At 42.2% G+C, this 21,478-nt stretch overlaps 3 protein-coding genes across 3 annotated transcripts in view; 1 reads left to right on the forward strand and 2 right to left on the reverse strand.

Moving 5' to 3' along the window:
- Positions 1-21,478, reverse strand: part of LOC140291809 (NLR family CARD domain-containing protein 3-like) — a 562,338-nt gene that overhangs the window by 195,810 nt on the left and 345,050 nt on the right. The window lies entirely within an intron of this gene.
- Positions 10,596-12,928, forward strand: LOC140295680 (uncharacterized). Its single transcript, XM_072379674.1, has 3 exons — positions 10,596-10,607; positions 10,798-10,956; positions 12,233-12,928. Exons 1-3 carry the CDS (start codon positions 10,596-10,598, stop codon positions 12,926-12,928), a joined length of 867 nt encoding a protein of 288 aa, XP_072235775.1.
- On the reverse strand, positions 15,164-17,237 carry LOC140292076 (tripartite motif-containing protein 16-like). Its single transcript, XM_072379461.1, has one exon. It carries the CDS (start codon positions 17,235-17,237, stop codon positions 15,564-15,566), a length of 1,674 nt encoding a protein of 557 aa, XP_072235562.1. The 3' UTR covers positions 15,164-15,563.

A 21,478-nucleotide genomic window follows, 5' to 3' on the forward strand; every position in this document is an offset into this window, starting at 1 on the left:
CTCCTCCTCCTCCTCCTCCTCCTCCTCCTCCTCCTCCTCCTCCTCCTCCTCCTCCTCCTCTGTCTCTCACAGAGCAGCAGTGTATGTGGACCGTCCTGCTGGCACTCTGTCCTTCTACAGAGTCTCCTCTGACACACTGATCCACCTCCACACCTTCAACACCACATTCACTGAAGAACCTCTGCATCCTGGATTTGGAATCTGGTACAGGTTTCCTGGTTCCTCAGTGTCTCTGTGTTGAGTATAAAGAGTTTCCTCCTGTCAGAGAATCACTGTTGAACAGACAGTTCAGTCTGTACATGTCTGTCTCTTTCACTCAGAAACACCTTTTCAGATTCATGGATTCAGTCAGTTTCTGTTTGAAACTCTTCTAAATGATTCCTTGGAAACTTCTTCCTCTTCCAGTCCTTTAAAGATGGAAGCTGCCATTCTTCCAGGATGTTGTTTTTCTGTGTGTTTCCAGTCAAAGCTTCACACAGAATATCAGTATGTTGTGTTTCTCTGCAGCTCACTTCAACTGAGACCATTCAGTTCATGTCAGCTGCAGTTAGTTTGCTGCACATGTGACAAACTGTGATATCAGAGAGGAATCACTGAGCTGCAATCAGCCAAGATGAATTTCCAACCTGCTGACAGATCTTCACTGATTCTGCTCCAATGTTTAGGGACTCTGGTTTAAACTGATAGAATTACTCAGTTCTGTCAGAGACAGTCGAGTTCTGTTAGAAACTTTCTTCCTGGTTAACATGTCATAGGTGTGATGACTCTGTGATGACATCAGCAGAGAGTTTGACCAAAGCCTGTCTCATACATCTTACTAAGACCTAATTGTTAGAAAACTGTTAGAAAAAAAGGCAAATGTGTCTTTCTATTCAAATGTGTTTTAGTTTGTGTAGCAAAAGCTGTTAAAAAACATGGATCATATAAAGAATGCAGCAGAACTGAGTGTTTGTGTTAATATGGTGTTATCTACTCTAAACATTGTTTTCATTCTATCTGTTCTGTTTCCTGTCTTCTCTGCTAATTATTCACAATAATAAAGCTGAACTTCAACCTAAATGCAGCCGTGCTTCCTTAAAGCAAAAATTATTCAATGAATCTGATGCTGGTGTTTCACAGAGATGTTACTACACTGTTGTTGGTTTGATTGTTGAAGATTTGGATCATATATTGATATCTGACTGGAGTTATTTACCCCATTAAATGTGTAAATCTTCCACCTCTCCGTTAAAACAAAACTTGTTTCTGCAGAGAGTTTTATTCTGAAATAACTGAGTCATGCTTTTCTATCAGGATCCATCACAGACCAGATTTCCTGGAAGCTGAAAAACAGCTGGAAGGTCGCGCACGTGTGATGATCCAGACACATTTGATCACTTATTTAATCACTGATGTTATTCAGATAGTTAAGAGCTGACAATATTCTTGGTTTTCTTGCTGTAAACATTCAACACATCAGTTGTGGTTCAAAGCAAAATGTTGCAAAGCAAAATGCTGCAAAGGTGAAAATCTTTCTCTCACAGCGGTTGTGTTTTTCTGAGCGGTCTGATGTCTGTCTGGACAACTGGACTGGAAACGTGACTAAAACAATGAAGCTGCTGTTTTAGCAACCTCATGAAGTCAGGTGTTGTCCTGCTGTGAAAAACAGCAGCTGAGAGCTCAGATCAGGCATGAGGAGGGAAAACTGGGCAGAAACCTTCAAACACACCAGACTGAGAGCTGAAAGCACCCAACCACAGAGCCACAGCCAGGACCAGGACCCACAACCAGAACCAGGTACCATAGCTTTGGCAGAACTAACAATTAGCCACTTTAAATATGTTTTAAGGCTGTTAAAATGTTTTAATTTTACACTGATTAGGGTCAAATGTGGAACTAACAAATACAAAGAGTCTTCAAGGTCAGATTACAGTTTAAGTACAGACGGTTCACGCTTTGTTGTCCTCTGGTGGGACCATAAAGATGTGAAATGACAGCTGATCATCATGCTGATCTGTCATGTTCATGTTAGCTGCACCAAATAGAGAATTAAAAAAAAAAAAAGTATCACACAGACAGATACATTAATACTAACAGGTTTTAAAAAAACAAGCCAAAAGTAACATAAAATCCCCAAAATGCAAACATCTACACTGCTCTCTACACTGGAGAGTGAAACCTACTTTGAAGCGGACTCAGGTTCAGGTTGCTTCTTTCTGACCAGCAGCTGCAGCAGTTTCACCTCTGAAATCAATCTAAAGCAGTGTTTGTGCATGGAGTTTGTATTTTCTGTCAGTTTTGAACTGACAAAGGTGAAATGAGGGCTCAGCTGATTGGAAACGTTTAGTTCATGATCATGTTTAATGTGGTATAAACACAGCTTGAATGAATGCATGGACTTGATCTTTATCTGAGTGCATTTTAGATCAGACAGTTATTGCTCATTTAAATACAACTTATTCCTCAGAAGTTCATAAAACCATTCTTATCATCCAAGCTCTGCTTGAGCCACATTATTAACTGATATCATTCATCATAAAGCAATTCACTTTACATTTAGCATCCTACAGATGTAAATAATCTCTTCTCAAAGTGGTGCAGAGATGGTGGTTCGGTTGCTTGTTTGGTGGCTTCTGCTGCTTCGTGTTAACCTCGGCTCCCCATAGGACTGATGCTCACTTCAGACTGTGCAATGATTTCTGCACCAGACACGGGCAGAAACACCATATATACAAATGCATTTGGATAGTTCCAGACATGTGTAGTTATAGATTTGTTTGGAAGCACACAGCAACACTCCCACATCAGCCAGCACGACTGAAACTGATGGAAAGTGGCGTCCTAAAACAGATGCCAGCTATAAAAGAGGGAAAGAAGACTGAACTCAGCCTTGAACAAGTTTAAGTTTGAACTTGCACAACACTGATCAGAGTATTTAGTATTCAGGAGTATTTTACAGCAAAAATCAGCATTTAGCTACATGTCATTAAATTTGTTTAATAAGGGTTGTATCGCATCGCATTAAAAGGCAAAATAGTGGGAATTAGTTCCATTACAAACTCCTGATCCAGCCTCATTTCTTTCTGACTGTCCTGTCTTCTTTAAAGTGGTCCTGATCAATAGTTCTCCAGCTTTCTGAAGGAGTTTTTCTTTGGACATTTTCCGTCCAGTCCTGGTACCTGAGCATTTTCAGAGGAATGTGTTTTTAAGGTCACTTAACTCTGACCTATGAATGATTCAAGCAGAAAAAAAGGCTCCTAACTCAAGGGATGAACCAGTAAAACCTGACACAGGACCTGAGAGATGCATCTGGACCTTCAGCTGATCCATCTACTGTTGGCCCAAGCCTCATCAGAAATGGTCTCCATGGAAGGGTGGCTGTCAAGAAGCCATTCTTAAGGAAGGGAAACAGGGAGAAAAGGCTGAGCTATGCCAAATGACACAAGAAGTGGACTGAAAATCAGTGGCAACAGGTCTTATGGAGGCATGAATCCTCCCCAGAGCCTGGACCTTAACATTATTGAAGCAGTGTGGGATCATCTGACAGAGAACAGAACAAAAGGCAGCCGACATCCAAAGAAGAGCTTTGGTATGTCCTTCAAGGAGCCTGGAGAACTATTCCTGAAGAATACTTAAAGAAATGACACAATCCTGGCAAAACATTAAGGAATGAGGTGTGTTTTAAGACTTTTGATCACAGTACTTTATATAATCTGTATATTCCAAAAAGTTGAGAACTTTTGATTCTGCACAAGCTGGACATCCTCTGAGTGAGGAGTCACAGGAGCAGCAGAGACCTCTGACTGCTCGTTTAACAACAGGATATTTTCTTTGTTGGGTGTCTTGGAAACAGCAGAGACCTGGGATTGAGCGTTTTCTGAGCTCGGTGTTACAGTTTCTGGCCTGTTGGTGGCTTCCTCAGAACTTTCCTCTTTGCCACTTTCAAAGGGAAATATGTAGAAACCCTTGGACTCATTCTCCAGAATCTCTTCATCTACTCTGTCACCCCACAGAAGTGCAGGAGAGGATATTTTGGTTTGACTCAAAAAGGACTTTTTAAGTAAGTGTTGTTTTTCAGGCGGTTTGTCTTTCAGGCTTTTATAAACTACAGTGATGTCATGTCCTTTGATGACATGTTTCCACTATGATGTCATGCAGAACTGTGAGGTCATAATCAGTGATGACATCACTTCTTGTGATGTCATCACTGATCAGAATCAGCATGTAAATGATAAAGTGTCTTCCTGTGGATGTTCTCAGATATGTACAGTATGAACACTGTGATCCTTTCCCACATGTCCCAGCTGCTGCTGGAATAAAGTCCATTCCTCCTTTAAAAAGTTTAATGAGCTCTTCATGAAAACACTTCCAGCAGCACTTGTTGTTTCACAGCTTTCAGCAGATTTCACCACATCATTTCACTTTATTCCATTTTAAAAGACAGATCTTGGACTGATCTAAGGTCAGGATTTTGTCCTTCTAGCAGCAGCTTATCAGGACGCTGATTTTGTTGGACAGATATTCATTAGTTTCCTGTGGATGTTTCTGCTTCCCAGAGGATGAATCCAGAGTGCACTGAGACTGAGACAGGAGCAGGAAAACTTCCTAAATTCATGTGAAGTCTTTGTACCACATTACAGCTCAGAAACAGAACACATGCACAGTGAGGGCATGATGCTCAACACGTTTCTCAAAGCATTTACACAAGGACATTCATTATGTGCTGATAGTGATATGATTTCCTTCCCCTGACACTGAAATAACAATCATCTTTAAGTGATTTCATGTCACTTTTAGATCCATCAGCTCCACGGTTTTATATCTCTACATGTTAAGTATAAGGCAGCTTTCACAGCGAGCTATGTGGCAAATATCTGGGAAACAACTGAGACTAACAGCCTGAAACATCCAGTTTCTACAAAGATAGCTCATATACACAGTTCTGTTGGAATGTTTCTGTACAGTCATCATGGACATTAATGTCATTTCCATTTAGTCATTTAGCAGATGCTTTGATCCAAAGTGACTCACAGGTGAGGAAACAACATCCCAGTGCAGTCAGGCATACCTCTCATTTCCCTGTATTTGTGTCCATCCTCCAGACTCCTGTGGATCCTTTTTACCTCACGCTAAAAAAGCCAATATCACAGACGGAGAAAAGTTAGATCATGAGAGAGAAAAAAACTCTCTGTGAACAAAGCAAGGAGGTCAGTAAATAAGTCTACACCTCATTACAGTGGTTAATATTTCTGTCTGAATACGTTTTTGTTTGCATCTGTGTGGTTGTGGACATATTTGATCTAAGGGAACTTCAGATTGAAACCTCGCCAGTGAAGAACTGAATGTAGCACAACGTGTTGGTGTAAAAGACCACTCTGATGCTTAGAAGTCCATACTCCCACCAACTAGTTTAAAACTGAATAATCCTTTCAGGTGAGAGATGAAACGTCTTCAAGAACCAAGAAGAAGAAGAAGTTGCCCTTATTCAGGCTCTTACCCACAAAGTGTCACCGTGAGGAGCCCCCTTTCCAATCAGTAAACCTTCTTCTAAAAAAGTAGCCCTGAACAGCTGCCTCCAGCTCCTCTGAGGGACACACCTGCTAAACTGGTCATTGACATTAGAATAAAAAGGCTGCAGACAGAGCAAAACTCCTGCTTTGGAGATGAACCCTCTGTGTAATGCTTCTCACAGTTCATGAAAGAATATTATAAAATAACAATGATTTTAACCATCTGTAATTATACTGGGGCAGCTGCTTATCTGAAGTGTTGAATATGTCACTGTGATCTGTGTTATTAATGTCCAAACACATGTGAGCTGTGTTTAGATTTAGCCAAAAGCTGAAGTGGAGAAGAAGATCTTGGAATAAAGAAAGAGGAAAGGATGGTGCACAGTTTTTACAGTAATGAATGACACACAGTGGTTCTAACGGCGCCCTGGAGCTGTTCACATCTGGTCTTAACGTGATCAGAAAAGTGAACTAAGTACATCTGTGAACACGTTCAACAAAGATCCAGCAGCTCCTTTCTCCACTGTGGAAACCTCTCGGCCAAACTCTGTAGTTCTTGTGATGAGAGATTTCAACTCATGTAACCTCTCCCAGGAACTGACGAGCTCCAAACAGCTGGTGACATGCGCCATGCAGGACAGCAACACACTGGACCACTTCTACTCCACCATAAAACCCTCATACCGCTCCATCCCCCACGCTGCCCTTGGACACTCCGACCACTGCATCATACAGATGGTCCCCACATACAGGCAGCAACTGAGAAGGGCCAAACCATCCAGGACTACAGTAAGGAGGTGGACTCCAGAGGCAAGGGACATGCTTCAGGACTACTGACTGGGAGTCACTGAGGGGCCCTGAGGATGACAACGGCAGCTTTTCTGACACTGTATGTTCCTGCATCAGCTTCTGTGAGCAGGTCTGCTTCCCAACCAAAACCATCACAAGGCACAATAACCAAAAGCCCTGGTTCTCCAAGCAGCTCAGAGAGCTCAGGCGCCGGAAAGAGCAGGCGTACAGAGAGGGTGACATGGACACATTCAGGCTGAAATCCTCCTCTTCCAAGCTGGCTCCATCCTCTTGCATATCGTTCTCTCCTCACTCTGCTCAATCTCAAAACTATCTCTCTCTCACTTAACTCCACAAACTATCTCCAAACTTTATTAACGCTATCCAAACTCTAGTATCCAAACTCTATCCAAACCCTGAACTGACTTCTTCATCGAAAAAACACATTTTAAATGGAGACTGAGGGTTTTATATGCCTGTCAGTACTCTCGGCAAAATCTGAACCGCTTCCTTAAGCAGTCACGTGGAACGGCCAGGTAGCGAGGCTCCTGACGTCATCATTTTCGGCTCCTCCCCTAAATGGTATTGTGCTCAAAGCAGTGCACAATACCAGAAACACTTGAGCTATAGATTTCAATAAGCCGGCCAGATGGACAAGTAAAATGGAGCTTTATCATTTTAGCTGTGTGTGAAACAGACTTCTGGCCCTTTTTCTTCCTCTTTTCTTATCTTTATGGACAGTTTTGACCATCTTGTCACATTTTCCACTAAAGCTGCAGTTTTCTAAACTTATTTCTGTAGTTTTGCAGAAATTTTTTATGATTTAAAAAGTATGATTATCATTGTAAAATCTAAAATAGTTATTTCCAGGCTGATCTGGATATCATTTGGCTTATTGATAAAACTGTGGAGCGAAAACATGTGATCTGATGTGTTTAATGTACACATGCCACATCTCATGCTTAGATCTTAAAGTGGGACTTAAAGGGGAACTCCAGTATTTTTAATTCTAGACCTTATTTCAGAGGCACCGGGCCCGAGCCCGAGCGGTAAGTCTGCCGCAGCGTGCTTGTGGCACCACTAAAAACAAACTCCTAAAGCCACATTTGGAGCTATTTTGGGTTTAAACAAGGCACACACGGTAAAGTAAATAGACGATGGCCATTACTGTGCAGGCGCTGCCACCAAGCTATAGGAGCCAAAGGAGGCAACACTTCTAACCTCATAAAACACCTGCAGTGTCGTCACCCAGATTTACATGTTGAATACCAGGTTGGTATGCCCTGTTTATTTTCTAATTGGCTTATATTAGGCTATATTCTGCGTGTACAGGCTGAAGAATGAAGAGTTAAAAGATGTCAAAGCACCTAGAAAATACATAAAAAGGGAATCATTTTACAATGTTTATTGTATTTTGTCCTCTGTTTTATTATGATGGAGAAGCATCATTATTGTCAAATACATTTTTTTAAAAGGATTTGTTATCTTATGTTGATTATTTATATTAGTATTATGTTTATCATGCACATAACAACATACGTAATTAATAAGTATTTATAACTTGTACAAATACATTGAAGTTCATAAAAATAATAATAATAAAAAAAAAGGCTACAGTATCGCGATAATACCCGGAACCGTGAGACTTTGTCTGGTAGAGTATCTTGGTTACTTATTTTGGTATCGTGACAACTCTAATTGAGCGTGACATTCACGTTTATCGGTCTTTAGTCACACACTCCCCCACACATTGTATTTCTTGCGCTGAAAAAAAATTATATTATACATTTCTCTGGTGCGCCGCTATCGCTATGGACACGGCAGGAAACAAACACGACTCTCATGAGTTAAATTCAGTTTTATTTATATAGTGCTAAATTACAACAAATTTCATCTCAAGGCACTTAATATAGTCTAATTCAAGCCGATTGGAGTTAAATTCATTGTTATCATAATCCAATTAAATCCAATTAATTTATTTAAAAATAATCCAATTATCCAATCCAATTAATTGGCTCTAGAAATCTAGAGCCAATTCAAAAACAACAGCCTAGCTAAGGAAACCAACAGATTGCACTGAAACTTGTCTTCGGTCCAATCTCCCGTCCTGAGAGACACGACTCCCTTTTAACAGGAAGAAACCTCTGGCAGAACCAGACTCAGAAAGTGAGGCCATCTGCCTCGACTTGCTGGGGTTTGAGAGAGGAAAGGTGTGACAGATGAGGTCCCCCAGCAGTCTGGGCCTATAGCAGCATAACTATGGGATGTTTCAGGATTACCTGAGCCATCCCTAACTATAAGCTTTATCAAAAAGGGAAGTTTTAAGCCTAATCTTAAAAGTGGAAAAGGTGTCTGCTTCCCAGACATTTACTGGCAGCTTATTCCACAAGAGAGGGGCCTGATAACTGAAGGCTCGGCCTCCCATTCTACTTTTAGAAACTCTGGGAACAACAAGTAAACCTGCAGTTTGGGAGTGAAGTGCTCTGTTAGGAAAATATTTTACAATGAGATATTTTAAGATATGATGGAGCTCGATCATTAAGAGCTTTATATGTGAGGAGAAGAATCTTAAATTCTATTCTGAATTTAACAGAATTTTAAATATTTTGAACTGTGACCTTAGTGGGTCCTTAGTGTGGTTTAACATTCTGCACGCCACCGCTGGATCTTATTGTATGTACTGACAGTTGCAGACAGAGTCCATCAGTCGGAGGACCAGGACCAGAATGGAGCAGCAGAACCAGAATCCAAACCCCTCCACCAAGAACAGAGCCGGCTCATCCTCTGGTTCCACCGGGCTACAGGTCAGTGTGGAGGACATTAAAGACACGAGGACGAGTGTCGAGGCTCCGTGTATCGTCCGCTTGTTCTGCTTTTACTTCAAATGTGGAAAAAGTGTTTCTTGGTTTCATCTCCTCTCTCTGATACAGATGTGCTTAGACTGAACATGTGCTGCAGGCTGAATGATCTGCTGGAAGAAACTCAGTGGCCAGATTGTTGTGGTGGGACGTTTTCTGGCTCTCAGTCTTCAGATTTGAGAGGTTCAGGAGCTAATCTCCATTATTTGTGTTTAAAGTCTCTGGATTACATGAATTAAACCTGGTGGTGGTAATACTTCTGGGTCTTTAATGGTTAGATGACAGGTTTGTAGAACTCTATCTCAATGTGAAGAGTTATTTTAGAGAGAAACGAAGGCTGAGTTAAAACAGTGTTTCTCTGATGGCTGTTGAGCTCAATGGCTGCAGACCTCTGGGTTGTAAGCTGGAACAAAGGGTTAGTTTAAAGAATGTCATGTATTACCACCACTGTTACTTTTATTCATTTAAACCAGGGGTGCCCAACCTTGTTTGACCTAAGATCTACTTTTCAAGTTCAGCAACCACCCGAGATCTACCAGTCCAGTGTCAATATCACAAACCCACACCCATCATTTCCAACCTGCAGTAACTAACCACACAACACTTTTTCTTGTTGTCACACAACCACTACACATCACATCAAAAACCCTCTCAAACACACACAGACTTGCACAAATAAGTTGATCCAAAAAGAGCTGTCAGGTTCAAGGCACATCTTCTGAGACTGGGATACTTCTCCTCCACCAGTAGTTTCCAGAACACTACATGCTCTCCAGGTTGATCTCAATGTCATTTTGCAATGTCAGAATCTCATCCTCAAAAGCAGAGCTTTCCAGGTCAAAAAGTTATTTGACTTTGACGGCATTGTCATCAACACCGATACCTGTACTGTAATGGATAACAGTTGGCTGACTGCTCGATGGATACAAAGTCAGTAAAACGCCTCTCAAACTCTTACAAGATGCTCTGAACATGCTCCTGATAATGTGCACTGTCAAGCTGTGTCACACCTTTACCGTAACGTTATACTTCTGCTTACATGTGAGGGAAGTTGTGCAGGTTACCACTCTGCAGCCTGCTTTTAAACTTGTTCACTTTCAGTGAGGAAAGATGCATCTAAAAGCAACTCTGGCTTTGTATGGTAATCCACATGTTTTGAAAGCTTCAGGAAGTTCTTGATTTCAGGGAACAGCTCCATAAATCTGGTAAAACTTTCCCTCTGCTTAACCACCTAACATCCGTGTGAAGCAGCAGGTCTGTGTGCTCAGCATCATTCTCCTCTAAGTGAGCATGGAAAAGCCTTCTCTGCAGACTCCTGGCCTGAACTGAACACAAAATCTTCATTGCAATATTCATCACGTCTTTCATATTTAAAATCTTTCCACCCAACGCTTGCTGGTGAATTATACAATGATCATTCAAGATATCCGAGGAAGATTCACTTTCTTTGCACAGTGCAATGAACCCACTGGTGAGGCCCGTACTGCTGCTTCGAGAAAGGCTTCCTTCACAATTTCGCCGTCTTTGAATGGCTTCTTGTGTTTAGCAAGGACGTGACTGACGCAATAGTTGCGGCCTTACCCTGAAAATGGTAGGTCTTGGTCTCGGTTTCCCCTCAGCCGTGTTAACGTTTAGGAGTGCGTAACTGCTCTGATCGCTAGCTGCTTGCTACTGTTGACAGCTGTCAATTTTCGACCTTCGACTGCGATCAGGAGTGGAGTGGGACACAAAAATCCACCAGGACAATTCTGACTGCACTGGCCCACAACTGGCCAAACCCATCCCCTCCACCTCCCATATATCAACTACGCAAACAAAATGTAAGGACTTGCGTGCGGCCGTAGCCACGGTGATATGACGACACCGCCCCCACTGAGGAACTCAGCTCAAATGTTATGGTAATTTGCAACAATGTGTCCTGTCAACTCACCTGCATCACTAATTGACGCCTGGTTGTTTCGGAATAAATCCATAATTTTTTACCATTTTGATGCACTCTCCTCCAGCATCCGCTTCTTCTTCATTCGGGCTCTCCTTTCTCCTTTCTCTTATTTCCCTCCATCAGGTGTGACACAGAGCAAAACTAACATGCAATTCCGATTCCTCTTCGACCGTATGAACATCCGCTACTTCAATCTTGCCCGCTTTCTCTGACAGCCGCTCATTCATCTCATTCATGTATATATATGTGTGTGTGTATGTATGTGTGTGTATATATATATATATATATATATATATATATATATATATATATATATATATATATATATATATATTGGTTGGAAGTTAATCGGGACTACTTCCATAGCTGTCGGAAATCTTGGAGATATTCACGGGAACAGGCTTGATTGACAACAGTTTTAACTCAATGTGCCGCTCATGAACTTCACACGGCTGCGCAGGACAGTCTGCAGGCTGGTTCTCTTGAGCTCATTGGCCAACCGGGAAATCTCCCGGTTGTCCCTATGGCCACTCCGCCTCTGAACGCAATTGACTGGTTGGGATCTCCTGATTTAAACCAGTGGTCATCAACCTTTTTCAGCCCAACCTCTACATAATGTTTAAGTGAACAACTTGGACAAGCCTGTGCTTCCTTCTATCATTTAGAAATGTTGTACCACAAGTTCCTTTCCAGAAGTTCATCATGACAAAATATAATTAGTAAAAAAGCAAAAAACCCTGAACGTGTGCAGCTCTGTCTGTCAAGGTCCAGTTAGAATATGTTGGTTAGTGTAGGATAGCTTAGAGAAATCTTTTGTGTGAACTTCATGTTACATACTACTTAATATTTTTTACATTGCACAGCACTCTACCTTATTACTGCATACATGGTCTGTTATTTGTACTTACATTTTATACTTATAGCTTATTGTTGTAGCTACTTTTTTGCACATACTAGCATATATTTGATACTTTTTATCCTTATACTTCTTTTAATATTTTCTTATATTAAGACTTTTTTTATTCAGTTTTATTTTATTTTACTGTGTTGTTAGAGAGACCGAAAGTAAATATGTCTATGAATTACACAATTGACAATGAAGCTGACTTTGGCTTTGAAAAACATCTCATTCTTCTTCCTGTCTGTCATTGCAGAAACTTATAGCCAAAGAGGGATCAAGATGGCACTGCTGTAAGCACTGTGGGAAAGTTTTCAAAAGATCGTCACAGCTGAGGTATCATCACAGGCTTCATACTGGAGAGAAACCTTACAGCTGTGGTCAGTGTGGGGCAGCTTTCGCTACATCTTCCCATCTTAAGACACATCAACGTATTCACACAGGAGAGAAACCTTATAGCTGTGGTCAGTGTGGAGCAGCTTTAGCTACATCTTCCCATCTTAAGACACATCAACATATTCACACAGGAGAGAAACCTTACAGCTGTGGTCAGTGTGGGACAGCTTTCACTCAATTATCTAATCTGAAGACACACCAACGTATTCACACAGGAGAGAAACCTTACAGCTGTGGTCAGTGTGGAGCAACTTTCACTACATTTTCCCGTCTTAAGACACACCAACATATTCACACAGGAGAAAAACCTTACAGCTGTGGTCAGTGTGGGGCAGCTTTCACTGAATTATCTAGTCTAAAGAGACACCAACGTATTCACACAGGAGAGAAACCATACAGCTGTGGTCAGTGTGGGGCAGCTTTCACTGAATTATCTAGTCTAAAGAGACACCAACGTATTCACACAGGAGAAAAACCTTACAGCTGTGGTCAGTGTGGAGCAGCTTTCACTCAATTATCTAACCTGAAGAGACACCAGTGTAGTCGCTGCAGATAAATGATTGGTTTAAATTAGGGGTGCAACGGATCAAAAATCTCACGGTTCGCGGATCAGAGTCATGGATCGGATCATTTTTTGTATCGGCAAAAAAAAAAAAAAAAGACGAGACAAATAAACATAAGTTTAATCTTTTTGTTTATTAACACTTTTAAATAATTAAATTAAAATATATAAAAGCATCTTAATGTGCACAAGGCATAATATCTTCTTTTTAACATAATTAATGGAAAACAACTTAAAGTGCAACATAAAAAGGCATATTTCCTTCCTATAAACACACCCATACCATTTGCGATGGCTTTAACCCGGTTGGATTGTGCAACATGGGACTGCATAATTGCCGCGGTGATATGCCGTTGTTGAGCAGCCTCCGTTTTCACTCCTGTCAGTGAAACACTGGGGTGATGTTGCTTCAAATACGTGGCCATGCTTTATGTGTTTCCACTATTATTTGACTTTCTTGTGCCACAGTGCCTACACACCGTAATGGTTTTATCCATTACTGTCCTCAAAAGAGTGTCCCTTCTCCTTGGGATGTAGGTGCACTGCTGAGTTTGACCTGAAGAGGTGGCTCTCCTATGTTGTGCCATGCGCTCGTGGAGCTGTTGTTTGGTCTCTCCTATAAAGAGGTCTGCACACACAACACCACCCAGTTTGTGTTCGGGTGTTTAATCCTTTGGATGAACCAGTATATGTCTGAGGGTGTTCTTGGGTTGATTGAAATTAGTTTTATAAACTCAGTTCAATGAGGCCTACAAGCTGTGAATACTTGAAAGAGACTTTAGGTAATATGTCTGTATTACGACTTAAAATCAGCGAAGATGTTCTGAGTCAAAGTGAGCAGAACACAGGCAGAGTTCAGTCTGAATGAACAGAACAGGAGCTTAAACCTCCTCTACATCCCTGTGAGCAGGATGAAGGCGTCCTCTGTTAGTTTTCAGATTTCAGCTGTGAACCTGCAGGACGACATGAGAAAAGAGAGATTTAAACATCTGTAATATCACACTGTGTCAGTTTGTTCACAGGACTCACAACCTGTAACACTGATGCTGCTTTCAGGGAACTTCTTCCTGTTATTGTTTGTTTTTTGTAAACTTTAACTTTATCAATAAGTGGCAGACCAAACAGCGCAGTCACCTCTCCATCTGTGGTCTCCAAACCCGACTGAAACTGAGGAGTCTGCTGGAAACTCCACTTTACTCTGACCCGCTCCACCCAAACTCGTACCTGTGACGATCCAAAAACAATACGTGGAACAGAACAATGAGAGGTAAACAGTTCTCAGCCCCACCACAAAACCTTTTCACTCATTTGGATGACATGATCCTTTCTTCATCATATTCTCATTAATGATCAGAGCTGAGTCAGATTTCTTTGAAAAGTCCATCGCTGACAGCAGCAGAAAGTGACTAAATATACTGAACATAATTACAATGTTTTCAGTATTTTTAGCTTGTGCTACTTTCTATTTGTGCTCCACCACATTCAGAGACTCTGTTGTACCTTTTAGTCCACTACATTCATCTGATAACTTCAGCACATTCAGACTAATACTAAAAAACATCAGAAAGAACAGAATCAGATCATAGAATATGATGTAAGATCACACACATCACCTTTAATCATTCCATAACACGTTATTCCAAAGTGTGCCATTCTGCCTCATTTATTCTATTTTTTACATTCAGGTATGTTTTCATTCAAATGTTTTTGTAGTTTGAGTAAAAATAAAAAGTAAATCTACAGTTTTTACCTGAAACAAAATCTCTGTGGTTCTGATTCTGTGACTTTTGTCCAAGAATTCTTCGTCCACTTCTTGTCTCTGAGAACAAATTACATCTCCTGTAATGACTTACATCATATAATATTGTTACATTTAGCTTTGATTTGAATCACTTTGAGGTTTCATGTCGTTCTTTTTGTTTTCTGAGTTTCTTCCAACATCTCAGAACACGTTCAGAAACAAGTTTGAAGATTTGTGAGCAAACAGGTGAAACCCAGAATATGATCCTGAACCAAAGCAACTCTTCCAGCCACAGATGGCTTTCAACAAATATCTCTGAAACAAAGCAGTTACTTGTTGCAGCCGTGTGTTGCCACCATGAGGGATGCTGGTGGTGTGACAGCCTCACTCCCATTTTCACAGAAACACAATTCATGATCAGGATGAATCCACAATTTATTATTTCCAGAAAAACATCCAGAATCAGAACATTTAGTTTCTGGGTTACCAAGTAGATCATTACTGAGAGTTTTCAAAGCAGCAGCAACATTTGATCTCTGAAACAGATCAAAGTAAGTTTAACTGCAGAATTATTTTCACATTTACAAAGTGATGAGATGTGAAAAGAATCTGTGATAAAGGAAGGTCTGCTGATTTCTCTGTTTGGCTCCATGAAGTGGAAGAGAAACAACAACATACAAACACATCAACACAAGGATTCAACTAACATTCAGAGCTCAGAGAAGTTTAGATTTTCATGTGGAGAAATCTTTCTGTGAATAAAACTCAGCATTAGCAGTGATATCCTCCATGGCTGCACAAACAGGAAAAAGCAGCAAATAAACAACAGAACAGCAGCGCAGAGACATCACAGCAATGAACTCTCAGCAACAAACTGACTGAATACCTTTATTTCACTTCACACAGCTCAGCTGTGGCTCCAGTCCATCCAATCCTAACTCCAGCATAGAGCGGCTGAGTGAATGTGGTCTGGACTCTGTGGAGGAGAGTCATGGCTTCAGAGACGCTGTAGAAGGACAGAATACCTGCTCTGTGATCCAGGTACACTCCTACTCTGGAGGACTGAGGACCTGAGATGGAGGCTTTCATCTTGTTGGAGCAAAATTCAAAACTGTTTTGGGAACATTTTAATGCCCAAGATTTGTCATTACGTCCAAATCCACATTCATTCCCTGTTCTGCTGATGTTCTTGTATGCGACTGCTACATCAGCTCCTCCCCCTCTCCTCTCCACCTCCCAGTAACAGCGTCCAGTCAGACTCTCTCTGCTCAGGACCTGACACCATTCCGTGAATCTGTCTGGATGAGCAGAATAAGACTGAGGTTGTTTCATTACTGTCACTTTTCTGTTCCCCTCTGACACTAACAGGTATGTGTTTGCTGTGTTTGGATCCAGTGTGATGTCACATGAATATTTTAAGAAGGCAGCTCTGCTCTTTGGCTCTGGTTCTGGTTGTGGCAGTAAAACATCCACTTCAGTGACTGTCAGTGAGCTGTTTGTCCATTTCTCTCTCAGAATGTCCTGTAGTTTCTCTCTGAGCTCTGACGCAGCTGCTGTCACATCCTCAAAGTACCTCAGAGGACGGGTATTGATGCTGGATGAGTGTGTGGACTCACTGAGGGCTGACACTGAGGGGTAGTTGTGTAGAAACTGGTTGTGATCGTCTGTGTGTGAGAGCTGCTTCAGCTCAGCATCTTTCCTCTTCAGCTCAGTGATCTCCTGCTCCAGCTTCTCCTGAAGCTCTTTGACTCGACTCACTTCAGTTTGCTGCTGGGATCTGAGCTGCTGCTTCACATCAGAGCTTCTTTTGTGGATGAGACGGATCAGCTCGGTGAAGATGTTCTCACTGTCCTCCACTGTTTTATCAGCAGACTGATTGATGGCCTCCACCTCCTGTTGAAGCAGCTTCACATCTTTCTCTCTGTCCTGGATTCTCTGCTGGATTTGTTGTCGACTCCCCTCCAGCTCTCTCTGCCTCTCAGTCCTTTCTGCTGCAGCTGACACTGTGTCGTGGCCTTTATGATCATCCACAGGGCAGAGATAACAGATAGACTTCTGATCAGTACGGCAGAACATCTTCATCACCTCATCATGACGACAGCAGATGTTCTCCTGGAGGCTCTTGGAGGGCTCCACCAGCTTGTGTTTCTTGAATGGAGTCACATCATAATGAGGCTGAAGGTGTTTCTCACAGTAAGAGGCCAGACAGAATAAACAGGACTTGATGGCTTTCAGTTTTCTTCCAGAGCAGAAATCACAGGCCACATCTTCAGGTCCAGCATGGCAGAGATCAGCAGGAGCAGCTTGGAGTCCAGTCTTCTTCAGCTGCTCCACTAAATCAGCTAACATGGTGCTTTTCTCCAGGACAGGCCTCGGTGTGAAAGTTTTCCTGCAATGAGGGCATCTGGGAATTCCCTTCTTATTCTTTCCATTCCAGTAGCCTTTAATACAGTTCATGCAGTAGCTGTGTCCACAGGGAATAGTCACCGGATCCTTCAGTAGATCCAGACAGATCGAACAAGAGAAGGTTTCCAGGTCCAGTTTAACCCTTTTCTGAGCCATTTCCTCCATTTGGCAGAGCAGTGTGTGACTCTCAGAGCAGAAACACCGTCTGTGCTGTGATACCAAACTAGTTCCACCTCCTTTTGTTGCAGCTGATCAGCTGATCTTCACTTAAGAGCTCCTCTACTATCACACAATGGTTTCACACATCCTCCCAGCTTTAGATCAGCTTGGGGAGCTTGTTCCCTCCAGCTTGGGGAGGGAACAAGGGAACAGTGCTGGTTTCACCTCAATCCAGGCAGGACTGTTCAAGGGGTTGTTGACAAGAAATGTAAATGTTGCTATGTTTCATAGTATTTTCATGCTTTTCATTTATATTTATAGAATCAGCCCTGCTCTGCAGCAGCTTGAAATTCATAAATCATGATCTTCTGCTGAAATGCTCACCTGAATCTTCAGACTGATGCATTCAAGTGCGTGACATGAAACATGAGCTCTCATACGGCTGTTGGACTTCAGAAGAGGTAAAAACCTGCAGAGTTCAGCTGCCTGAAAACTAAAGCTGACCCCTAACCTGCAAACTTTCTGTACTCCTGGCTGGCTGGACCAGAGTCCAGAGAAGAGTCCAATATTAGCTCTTAACTCACATGTAGATATTACAGATTAAAGGTTTCTTAAGACTGCATCAGACATGTTTGATCATAATCTTTCTATCGAGCTCTGTATACTGACTGGCATCTTCAGGCTGAGCCTGATAGAAACCCTCTTTGTCTCTTTGTCTCTGTGTAGAAAAGAAGCTGCATCTTAAGATGGACTTACTGTGGTGTTTTTTCCACTCTTGTCCACACTGAAAACACAAACAGCATAAAACAGCAGAATGACTTCTTTTCCAGCCTTTTTCAGTTGGCAGGAAACAACAAAACGCTTCACAGCAAACATCTGTTCAGAAGTGAGAAAACCCAGCTGAGCAGATTAGTGTGATCAGAGATTTCTGTGTTGCTCAGATAACACTTCATGTACTTTATGTTTCTGCGTCACGTCGACAGTATTGGGTGTGACGCCGTCATTGAGCATTCAAAGTTCTGCATTGAGGGACCGTGTTTCTCTGCAATTCACCATGCTGCTAGGGGTGTGTGGCTGTGTTTGTGTGGTTTCAGGGGTTATAGCCGAATCCTTGCTTTTTCTTCCGGTCACAGTTAACAACAGTAAACTACGGCAATAGAGGTGGAGCAGCTGTATTTGTAGTTGGAGCTCATCAATACTGAAGAACAAATGCTTATATCGCAAATGTTGAAGCGCAGGCGACAGAAAAGACGTTTGCGGAGGTGGTCTGTACGACCACTAAACTGGTCAAGGCTGGGAACGAGTGAATTTACAACACTGGTTCACCCACTGAGGGACCTGAACAAGTGCACTTTTGATACTTTTGAATATCAACGGGCCGATTTGACGAGCTTCTTCGCCGTGTACGAAGATCCCCTCCCCTCTGCAAAAATTGTGTAATCCTCTCAAGGTGCTAACTGTCTCCATTGTATTGTGATTAGCCACTCCACCCCCACTGAGGTTGCTGTGAGGTTAATGACAAAGGCCAAACTGCTGTTTGAATGAACTCTGATCAGCCCAACATACTGTGTGTTGAGTTATGTCTGTTGTACACAGACTGTACAAAGACAGACCCTTTTTCATATTTATATTTTATTTAGCCAACTAACAGATGTTCACATTCACCTTATTTTGTGAGATGATTTCTATTTGTCATAACACTTGTTTTAATAATGGTCTGTTATTTTAGGAAGGGACATACTAAATCATTCATGAACGGTAATTTGGTTGTAGGTAAACCTCAATTTCAATGACAATTTACTCTGCCAAGCTCACAATGTGAGAGGACAGAGGACTGGAATTAGTGCCCCAAAAAACACAATTTCAGCTTGGAAAAACTACAAACAGACGATATAACTTCAGGAAGAATAAATGTTTATTTCACACTAAGAAAAGTAGGCTCACTACATATGAAGGCTATACAAAGCACAGAAATGTAGCATACAGTTGTCCCATCTAGCAGTTTCCACATTCCCATGGTGAGTCTTTCCTACATTTGCCACAGGTGTATCTGCGGCAGCGTACACAAAGTTCGGTGCTTCTGTTATTATTGCAGAGTATGCGCACCTGGCACTGTGTCTTTTTCTTCTGAGAAACTCATCTCGCGAAGCTGCTGTTTGCGTTCTTCCCCTTGTGCCTTTTCCTGCAAAAGCCTGTTTTGAAGTTCCTCTGCAAGCTCCAGCATGAACAGTTGGCGACTTTCTTTGGATCCCGTACATGCTGTGTACAAGACCTGTGCATTTGTGACAGCCATGTCAAGCAGATTGTAAAACACAGCCATGGGCCATCTCTGTGTTCCTGCACGCACCGAGTGGTTGCGTGATTTCTGGCCCATGATATCAACGCCTTTGAAATGGGTGTAATCAACAAAAGTGTTTGTTTTTTGTTTTTGGGTGTCCACAATTTCCACTTTCTGATGCATGGTGCTCAAAAGACAAACAGATTTTTTTGTTGCAAACACCGTCAGCAAAGCACTTCCAGATGTGAACACCTGTGTGGAGTACAACTGGCGCCCCAAGGTTTCCTTTGCAGTTGCTGGTAACTCCCAACGATTTTTGTTGATGGTGCCAAGCAGAGTTGTTTTTCGTTGAAGAAGCCTGTTAGCCAAAGACAGAGAGGTAAAGAAATTATCCATAGTTACAGTCCTTCCCTGGTCCATAAATGGTTCCATCAATTTCAAAACAACATTCTCTGACAGCCTCTCTCCCGTCGGACGAGTGGGATCTTTCCCTAAGTAAGGGATGGCATTACACTTGTATTTTGTGTCCAGATCTATTACAATCCAAAACTTGAATCCAAACTTGTCAGGCTTTGATGCAGTGTACTGCAGAAAGGGACAACGAACCTTTGAAGGAAATAACTGCTCATCCACGGTAACATGCTGCCCTGGACCGTAGGACGACACACATTTCTGAACAAACCGCTGCCAGATGTCTGAAATTGCTGCACATTTGTCCGTTTGTATGCGCTCCTTTCGGGTGTCCTTGTTGTCGAAGCGAAGGTACCGCTTTATTTCAAGAAAGCGGTTACGGGGCATTATGGCTTTGACATCTGGGTTTCTGAATCTACTGGACCACATGAGTCGCATGGCACCAATGTAGCCCTTGGCAGCCCTGTGAAAAAGGATTGCGAGGAACGCCATCAGCTCGAAGACACTCATCTGCCAGCTGGGATTTGTTCTAGGGCCCTCCTGGATTGTGCAGTCTCTGATGGTCAACAACATGCTGATATCCAACAAACACAGGAAGCTTTGAAGGCGACTCGTGATTTTGTTTGTTGCAAACTCTGTTGGCCCTCCAGATCCATCAAATGCCATCTGTGAAGTTTCATGAGCAGAAAAGTCTCCAACTTTGCGGTGGAACCACATAGTGCCATCTTTCGCCTTTTCTGTGGATCCAGGTGTTATGCCCACATCTGCAACTTTTTGTTTTTTATTACAAGGGGGATTTACATGCCACGTGTCTTCCTCCTCATCTGACATGGCCTCTGTGTCTGAACTGTCCTGCTCAATCACATAATTGACCACCCGTCTCTTGCACCAATAAATCCTCCCCTCTTTGGAGGATTTATTGGTGCAAGAGAAGTCGCATCCTCATCACTTGACGAATCTGTGACAACGTTTTCATTCTGAAATGCAAAGTCCACATCTCCACCATTAGATTCACAGTCCGACGTGCTCTGTAGAATTGCTAAAGCCTCCTGAGCACTGATCCCTCTTGGTTGCCTTGGTTGTGACATCGTGAAGTCTGGGTCTGTGTGCCAGGCATTCCCTATTTATGATTGTTTCTCGCCCACAACATTCACACCTTTTACGACACTCCCTTCCTCTCCCTTCCTTCATCGAATCTAAATTGTATGAAGCCCATTGAGTCTTACAAAAGGGCACATCAACTATAATCAAACCCACATAGTCAACTTGAAAGAGGCTATTTCTCAGATAACACAATTTGTCTTATGCCTTTGTCAAATGCCAGCACAGATTTTGTTACAAATGTTATTGTGGAAAAATAGCAAATGTGCCTTTTATGGCCAGTGATTCTTACAGAAGGGCACATCAGAGTTGCTGGCCTGCAGAATTTCCTTTGTGTGGGGGTGGGGTGCTGGCAGGGACACAGCTCAAAAATTAGGCTTCTTTACACAACAATGGGAGGCAGATAGTGGTATGTTTTGTTTTTTTTTTTGGGGGGGGGGTGGGGGGG

This window comes from Leuresthes tenuis, unplaced genomic scaffold (genome assembly GCF_036924035.1).
Source record: "Leuresthes tenuis unplaced genomic scaffold, fLeuTen1.0.hap1 SCAF_1, whole genome shotgun sequence".
NCBI classification, from domain to species: domain Eukaryota; kingdom Metazoa; phylum Chordata; class Actinopteri; order Atheriniformes; family Atherinopsidae; genus Leuresthes; species Leuresthes tenuis.

Coding starts and splice junctions, on each gene's coding strand:
- LOC140295680 (XM_072379674.1), top strand. Junction 10,957..12,232: donor ATCAACTACGCAAACAAAAT/GTAAGGACTTGC, acceptor CTGTCATTGCAG/AAACTTATAGCCAAAGAGGG.
- LOC140292076 (XM_072379461.1), bottom strand. CDS start 17,237: ATGGCTCAGAAAAGGGTTAAACTGGACCTGGAAACCTTCTCTTGTTCG.